Here is an 8,982-nt window from a genome sequence, read left to right as displayed (position 1 = left end):
CTAAATTGTGTTTACTAGGTGACAGATCTCAAATAGGCCTACCTAATGTTTCAAAGCATGTATTTTCTGTTATTATTGTATGTATTACAATGGCAAGTAGGATTATTTTGAGACACTGGAAGACCCCCAGGATTGAAAGAGTGGGCCGATGCAACGGTAGAAATCGCATCTTATGAATCCATGCTTAATCAAATAAATGGTGTTAGAGAAGATGGGTTGTCTTCCTGAGAAGAGTTCTGGACATATATTACAGTAAGGTTCAAAATTAATAGACAACTATTTTGTGTTCTGTCTTGCACTGAATTCTATTTCATGGTCAAAATGTGCATTTAGAAATGTGTAGGCTATCTCTGTATAATTATTGTAATGTTGTACTTCTGTTGCCCATCAGCCTTCCAAAAAAAGCAATAAATACCCTTAATTAAAAATAAATAAATAAATAAATTCTTGAAAATGAAATAAACTGGAAAAATGAAAACAATACTTTTTTTTTTTAAGACAATGCAAAGGAGATTCCCTGAGAAGAGTTCTGGACATATATTACAGTAAGGTTCAGAATTAATAGACAACTAGTTTGTGTTCTGTCTTGCACTGAATTCTATTTCATGGTCAAAATGTGCATTTAGAAATGTGTAGGCTATCTCTGTATAATTATTGTAATGTTGTGCTTCTGTTGCCCATCAGCCTTCCAAAAAAAAACAATAAAAACTCTTAATTAAAAAAAAAAAATCAATTCTTGAAAATGAAATAAACTGGAAAAATGAAAACAAGACTTTTTTTTAAAGACAGTGCAAAGGAATTTTATTTTTTCATTCACCAATCAGTTTTTAGATTTCAGGCTATTTTTAGCCAAACGTTGTACAAAGACGATTCTCAACTATGTAATGAAATATATAAAATAATGATTTGATATACTACTGTACTTTATGAAATATGTGCGTAAAATATCCATAAATTGGTATTCCCCTTCTATACAATGTATCTATACACTGCATCTAATTTGCATGTTAATGTGTTGTTGGTGCAAAACATAATGAAAAAAGAAGTGTAAAAATTCCTCTTCTCATACTGCACAAACAACACACACACAAAACATTGCAAACATAGAAATGCTTTTAATGTTGCTATTTATAATATCATCAGTTTAAATCGAAATTAAACGCTAGTAAATACTGGTTCAGTAAAATGGCAAATTACATCGGCTAACTGAATTAGAATGTTCATTTTGCACCAAATGTTGCACATATGGATATGGGAAATATAAATTCAAGGAGTATATCGTGCTGTTCTGCACATCGCATTTTAACTTGATTTTAACCAAGTAAACGGCGTTTAGAATTCCCCCTCCGTGACCCTCTGGAACAAACCATTATTGTTGAACAGAGGAGTGGCGGTGCTATTCTAGCGCGAATATTTTGTGTTAATAGTGACATTGTGCTTTACATACCAAGATTTGGATAAATTAATATCGTAATTATATTTCAAACGTCTTGATTCTTTATTCAGTCTTGTCGGTTTTTCTGTTTTGAGTCCGATGAAATGACTCGACGCCCCCCTCTGTTCCGCGAGCAATGGATCGTTCTGGTTTCGCCGCTCAGCGCGTCCGTTCGCGGTCGGTGTGTTTGTATTGACTGAACGTTAATCTCAAATTACGGTAAACTAACAATGTCTGTGGCTTTCGCTCCGCACCGGCAGCGCGCCAAGGGCGATATAACGCCTGCGGGGATCCAAAAGGTAATTTCACTGAATCATTTTTCAAGCAGAATGAAACCGAGGGTAAGTGCGTTTGCGTTAGTGGACTCGGCTAGTTAACGTTAGCTGTAACATCTCTCCCGCCGCAGCACTCAAAACACCACAAACGAACAATTCAGACAGGTGTTTGTCACAGGATTCAACAGCTCCTACCGAATTAAACCCGAGCAGGACGCGGAGCTGATTTCGAGTCGTTGTCCAGCGTTTTAAAGCCGTTGAAATCTCCTGGGCACCGCTGTGTCTTTGTTAGCCGCTAACGCTACACGCTCGGCTCTCTCATGAATCACAATAGAGGATTGTGTGAAAGCATCGCAGTGTAAACGTTTAAACGGAAAGAACGGTGCCAGCAATTATTTATTACTAATATCGGTTTTTATTCTTCATGTATGATTTGATCAGTCGAGCGTTATGCTTCAGTTTTAATGACTCGCGTCTGATTTGATCAGTGAAGCTATTTGGTTTTCTATTACTCGTCCGTTGATGTGTAATCCATTAGAGGTGTATTATAATTATTATTTACATGTTTATTATATTTAGAATTGCCTTTACACAAAGATATGACCACAACAGGACTGTTAGACGATATTAGCTTGTGCCACAATATTAAAAGTAAAAGTGAAGCGCACAATCATAAATCCTCCTGAGAACCAGAATAAAAAGTGTTGTGAATTTTCTTGTTTTTTTATGTCATTACATTGGTTGGAGCATAAGAAACAAATGGAGAAAATACATTTTTGAGAAAAAAAATAAAAATAAATTCATATTTTATTCTATGTCCTTTGTAGAGGACGCCAGGACTGTTATTAAAAAAAAACAGACATGAAAAGGCATGTATAGGCAAAAACAACATTTCATTTTTTCATTCACCAATCAGTTTTTAGGTTTCAGGCTATTTAGCCAAACTTTGTACAAAGATGGTTCTCAACTATGTTATGAAAGATATAACAGAATGATCTGATATACTACTGTACTTTATGGAATATGTGCGTAAAATATCCATAAATTGGTATTCCCCTTCTATACAATGTATCTACTGACTGCATCTAATTTGCATGTTAATGTGTTGTTGGTGCAAAACATAATGAAAAAAGAAGTGTAAAAATGGGAGTAATAACTTGGCAACATTTTCATAAGAATATCTCATATTTCATAGGAATATTGATCTATTTTATATATATTTTTTAAACTATATAACCATGTATGTGACAAATAAAAAAAATCTTGAATCTATAATTTTTTTATTGACGACTTGTGCCTGATTAACATGCCGTTTGTCCTGGTGTCCTCTACAGAAGACAAGTATGACATTTATGCCCTGTTTCGTAAAAACAAAAAGTAATATTCCGAATTGAACCCCTTAAAAGATGTTTATTTTACGACAAACAATTAGTCAAACTAGTCAGATTTAAATAATTACAAAACATTATCATTTTTCCTTTAGAGTGCTAAATTTGACCATTCTGTCGATATCAGTTACATTTAAAGACCAAGGAGAAGGTGTGTTTATGATCAGACCTCCTAAAAAGCCCTGAGTGTGCTCTGTACAGGACATCCAGACTCAACACTGTGGCATGTAGGGTTTCAGAGAAATTCACTAAAATATAATGTCTTCTACAGAGGACAGAATCTATGCCTGGGTCCCAGGACGATATAAAACGTAGCCAAACAAGCTTTTCATGTGGTCTTTCTGTTAGCTGCTCTCTCTAAATTACTGCTTTTCAGTCCTGGTCCTGGAAACTGCACATGTTGTATGTCTCCCTTATCTGAAATAATATGTTCAGTTCATGGAGCTAATTCTGAATCAGTATATGTGATATAAACACATGCATGCACAAGTTTTTTTTTTTTTTTTTACAGTTTTTTTGTTTTAATATTTTTTTGTCTTGATGAAAATTGTCAGTGTTTTACTCTAAAACTGAAATGGCATGTAATTTTTTTTTTTCCCTGAGGAAATGTTTTAGTTCAGCTGCTGCTGAACAGCTGTGAAAGCATTGCACACATTAGGCGTTTTTCTCATTTCCAAAGTAGTTTGTGGATTCTGATGGCAGCGATCGAGCTGTCGCGTCATGCTACTTGAATTAAAGTTTAGGTTTTAATTTAATATATTATTTAGTATTGTAAGTTAATTTAGGTGTCATTCAGCAGCATGTAGAAATGATTTGCTTGCACTTGTTGACCAAAAAACTATCGCTTGCTGAATTTGCACATGCACATGTTTCATAAATCAGTCCCAAAATTGTGATGATTGATATAATGATCCTATGCCACTGTCCTGACTGATGCATAAAACAGCAATTCAGTTTTTCAGTTCAGTTTGATTCAAGTTCAGATTGTAAACGGCTTAGTTTCCCCATGTATTTATTATATAGACCTCTTTGGTTGTGTTTTTGATGCGCTGCTCTTCTTTTCCCAGTTTTCCATCACTTAGGTCTGATTTAATCAGCTAAGCTTTTAATTAATTAAATTAAATGTAGGATTTGGCTTTTACTCATTTTCCCCGCATTGTTTTGTTCATTTTCTATCTTAATGTTTAATTAACTTTGTGACATTTCATCTGCAGTTACTGGATGAAAACAATCAGTTGATTCAGTGCATCATGGACTTCCAGAGTAAAGGAAAAACAGCTGAATGTTCACAGTAAGTTCTGTTACATCAGTCATGCATATGCACAGTCTTTGATGTTTGAGTCTTAACCCTTGTGCAACAATTTAAAAAAACATTACAAGAGGTCCTTAGAGGACAAAAAATGTCTGTCCAAAAACACACACACATATATATATAAACACATATACATATATATATAGTTTGTATGTATAACGCCACTGTTGTATTTTTTATGAAAAAAACAACAACACAAAAAATCTATTATTTTCCATATACTAAATGCCGTAAATAATTATGTGATTTGAATTCAGTTGGCAGTATTTTTCCAGCAGAATCAGAAAACATGAAAAGTTGAGTATTAGCTCCATAGGCCAAAACTGCGAAACTGGTGCTATCAGATGAAAAATATATATATATATATGTATATGTATATATTAAGGTTGTGATGGTGAGGAAATTTTCCCACCGGTTAATCGACGTGTGACAACATCAATAATACCGGTATCACTGTGGGGGCGTTCCCTAGGGCTGTCGTGATAACCGCAATACCGCGCTATTGACGAGCAAACTGCAGAGGAATGCAAGAACCGCAGCAAACGCGATTTTTGCGTGTTTTCTTTTTTGGTAAGGTTATACCCTTCTCGTTTTACACTTCATGCTAGTGCTGGTAAATGAATAAACATATTAATATTAATTATTATATTGATCATTAAAGTTATTTCACAGTTTACTAATGTTAAAAAAAGAAACTTTAAAATATAAAAATATAGCCGCTATTGAGCCACTCAAAATTACCGCAAGGGAAATTCCCTCACCGCGACAGCCCTAGCGTTCCCTCTTTTCCTCGCTTTCCTTCGCTTTTAAATTGCTTAAAAGCACCGTGCGCATTTTACTTTCACTTTCGAATTTTCGGCACGCTGCATTGAGCAGCCGCGTTCAGTTTTTAATTGTAGTGTCTGTTCTTTTACTGAACTAAATGATTTTTATTACTATAAAAAAAATCTTAACGGTATCACCGTCAGCACCGTCTATCGCGGCAAGCCTAGTATATATATATATATATTATATTTAAAATGTTTGTCCTTAAGGTCCTGAGTGTAGCTATTTTTTTTACCTCGTGTAAAATAGATCTATGAAAGGAAATGAGGGTGAAATATTGGAATTCCAATAAAAAAATACACATTTGGGCAAAATGTATGCTGTTTGCATTAATAGCTTGAATGTAAAAAAAATAGTCCCTCCTAAGGGATGCACAAGGGTTAAGGCAAATCTTGGGTACCTTAAAGGTAGTGCTTACATTGCACATTTACATTCTCAAATATTGTAGGATGCTGCATTATTCTTTTCCTAATTCAGTCAGTGATCAAAGCACGTTTCTCATTGCTGTCTTGCAGCTACCAACAGATGCTACACAGAAATCTAGTGTATCTGGCCACAATAGCAGACTCCAATCAGAACATGCAGTCTCTGCTGCCCGCGGTGAGTATTTATTCCCAGCTTCCCATCTGACACGGGCTGAATGGCTTTAGCTATGGTATATTAAAATGGTAACAAACAATTATATATTTATATTCATTTTGCATAGTTGATATGTGCTGTATGATGTGTCACAGCACTGGTTTGAATTGAATTTGAAGTAGGTGTCTCTCTGTGTTTCTCAATAGCCACCCTCACAGAACATGGCCATGAATCCGAGTGGAGCGACTCCACAGCTCCCCCACGGTCACAGTATGCCGTCAGACGGGCCGCCCGCAGCACACATGCAGAGCCAGATGAACGGACAGATGCCAGGTACATTCACAGCAGTGCACTCACTGACAAACTCTGAGAACCAGCGACTGAGGAAACCTAAATCCATAGAAGAACTGAGGCACACTTGTGGAAAAATGCTGTCAAGTGTGAATGTTTTCAAAAATAAAAACCATGTAGTTTTTATTTATCAATTAACTTAAAAAACAAACAAAATTAACAAAATCAAATCAATATTTGGCTTTAAAACGGCTTATTTCTAGGTGGACTTGCTCACAGTTTGCAGGTAGTTTGTTCCAAGCATCTTGGAGGTGGTGCCTTTTTTTTTTTTTTTTTTTTACTTTTTTGATTATGGTAAGATCAGAATGTTATTTAAAATTGTAGTGGTGGGAGAAAAAAATCAGTTCTCTGATGTATCGCTATTCTGTTTTTAAAAAAATAAATACATTTAAAAATACAAAAATGGTGCAAGGGTCAAAAGTTATAATAATAAAAAAATAACATTTAATAACGTTTTTTGACAAAATTATAATATAACATTATAACAAAAACATTAACAATTTGTAAAATATTAAATTTAATACATTAACTAACATATGATGTTTGTAAGTAATGTCTGTCCTATTTTACAGGCAGGAGACATAAAGTGGTTGTATTAGGCTTTCGTACACACTTTGAGAAGATATATTTTTAACATTTAAAGCAGTTTAATGCAGTTTCTTGATAATATCATGAGCTGACATTGAATAAAAAATTTTTTTAAAACACACAAAGTATTGTAGTTGGGCCTAAACTTAAAAAGTTTCAAAGGTACAAAAATTTATCTTTCACATCTGAGTTGTACTTTCATAACTTGTTTTAGGTACATAATTGCACCCTTAGGACCTATTGTGGACCTTTAAAAATATAGTTATGTTTTGTTCCCCTAGGAACACAATTTTATCTTCACAGTACCTTTTTTTCTGCTAATGTAAACTCATTAATAAGAAAAAAATTTAGTTCACAAAATAGTTTTGGAATCAGATTGGATTGTGAGGTGCCTAAACATTCCCACCCCTATAAAATGTATTTTCTTACTGGCACACTAAAGCAAAAGATATAATAACCATTTTAAATCAAATGTTTTTGTGAAGCATCTAACATGTTTACATGTTATCTTCTCATTGTTTGCTATTGGTCATGTGCTTCATGTGATTTTTTGAATGCTTAAAGGATTTTATTTTTGTTATGTTTCACATTAATTGCGAAGGGGTTTGTTTTGTTGATCACTGTGTGCTTCTGCAGGTCCAAACCACATGTCCATGCAGGGCCCCGGGCCCAATCAGACTCCCAGCATACCCAGCGGCTCCATGAACATGCCACCCAGCAGCCACGGCTCCATGGGGGCGTATAACCACACAGTGCCCTCCTCGCAGGGAATACAGTCACAGGGGCAAATAAACATGAGCCAGGGGCAGCCCATGGGCAGTTACGGCCCTCGGCCCAACATGACCATGCAGCCCAATCAGGGTACTGTTGCCCTCTCGTCTCAAAGCAATGCTTTAATAATAATATCAACCACATAATGATAAACGGTTCGTTATGAGTGCTTGTGTTTTGCTCTAGGACCTATGATGCACCAGCAGGCTTCTTCCCAACAGTACAACATGCCCCCTTCTGGTGGCAGTGGGCAGCATTACCAGGGGCAGCAGAACCCCATGGGCATGATGGGTCAAGGCAATCACGTGATCGGACAGAGACCCATGCCCCCCTACAGGCCGCCACATCAAGGTACGCTGAAATCTCTTGCTAAAATATTGATTCACTCAGTGTTTGCTTTGATTCACTCATGTCTGTTTTGTGTGTTTTTAGGACCTCCTCAGCAATATCCTGGTCAAGAGGAATACTACACGGAGCAATACAGCCATGGAGGACAGGCAGCGTCAGAGGGTAGGATGCGTTCTCTTGCAAAATGCTTTTTCCTGCTTTAGTATAGCACAAATGTGACCCTGGACCACAAAACCAGTCATAAGGGTAAATTTTTCGAAATTGAGATTTATACATCTTCTGAAAGCTGAATAAATAATCTTTCCATTGATGTATGGTTTGTTAGGATAGGACAAAATTTGGCCGAGATACAACTATTTGAAAATCTGGAATCTGAGGGTGCAAAAAAATCTAAATATTGAGAAAATCATCTTTAAAGTTGTCCAAATGAAGTTCTTAGCAATGCATATTACTAATCAGAAATTAAGTTTTGATATATTTACGGTAGGAGATTTACAAAATATCTTCATGGAACATGATCTTTACTTAATATCCTAATGATTTTTGGCATAAAAGAAAAATCAATAATTTTGACCCATACCATGTATTTTTGGCTATTGCTACAAATATACCCCAGCGACTTAAGACTGCTTTTGTGCTCCAGGGTCACAAATAATCTTTACCAAATTGGAAAATGTTATGTCCAATTTGAGACCATATGATCTGCACCCACTGCCAGACTACAGGCCACTCCAGACTAGGCATGGGCCGGTATGAGATTCTGACGGTATCATAACCTTAGATAAAAAAAATATCACGGTTTCACGTTATCACGATTATTCGGTATCACAGTATTTTGCGATTACAGCTCTAAAATATGTTATTTTTAAATGTCTGGGTTAAAAACAATAACTTAATTTTCCACTGAACACAATACATTTTATTTTTAAGAAACAGAGAACATTTTGGAACAGTAAACATGTCAGGCTAAATAATTCAAATAAATAATTTAATTCTTCTTAATTAAATTAAGTGCGGTCACTTAAGTGAGCCTAAACCTGCAGCTCAACAATAATCAGAACATCTTTTCTTTCCTGTAAAAAAAAAAAAAAATCCTTCTAAATGAAAAAA

General features: G+C 35.4%; 1 protein-coding gene across 5 annotated transcripts in view; it reads left to right on the top strand.

Moving 5' to 3' along the window:
• The first annotated feature begins 1,582 nt into the window (after window positions 1-1,582).
• Window positions 1,583-8,982, top strand: part of LOC107708596 (SS18 subunit of BAF chromatin remodeling complex) — a 12,431-nt gene continuing 5,031 nt past the window's right edge. For 4 of the 5 annotated variants that reach the window (XR_001636378.1, XM_016512865.1, XM_016512862.1 and 1 more), the window contains exons 1-7: window positions 1,583-1,734; window positions 4,313-4,389; window positions 5,751-5,835; window positions 6,021-6,147; window positions 7,390-7,614; window positions 7,711-7,875; window positions 7,957-8,034. Coding sequence is in view for 4 of the 5 variants with exons in the window: in XM_016512865.1 (XP_016368351.1) it covers window positions 1,666-1,734; window positions 4,313-4,389; window positions 5,751-5,835; window positions 6,021-6,147; window positions 7,390-7,614; window positions 7,711-7,875; window positions 7,957-8,034 (826 nt within the window). In the remaining variant the exon portion in view is untranslated. Of the gene's footprint in view, window positions 1,735-1,755; window positions 1,777-4,312; window positions 4,390-5,750; window positions 5,836-6,020; window positions 6,148-7,389; window positions 7,615-7,710; window positions 7,876-7,956; window positions 8,035-8,982 lie in introns of those variants that run through there. The other variant, XM_016512863.1, reaches the window with a different exon arrangement.

Source organism: Sinocyclocheilus rhinocerous, unplaced genomic scaffold (genome assembly GCF_001515625.1).
Source record: "Sinocyclocheilus rhinocerous isolate Xijiao unplaced genomic scaffold, SAMN03320098_v1.1 scaffold25, whole genome shotgun sequence".
Lineage (NCBI taxonomy): Eukaryota > Metazoa > Chordata > Actinopteri > Cypriniformes > Cyprinidae > Sinocyclocheilus > Sinocyclocheilus rhinocerous.
The sequence above is the reverse complement of the archived record's forward strand: the minus strand, read 5'-3'. Positions and strand labels throughout refer to the sequence as shown.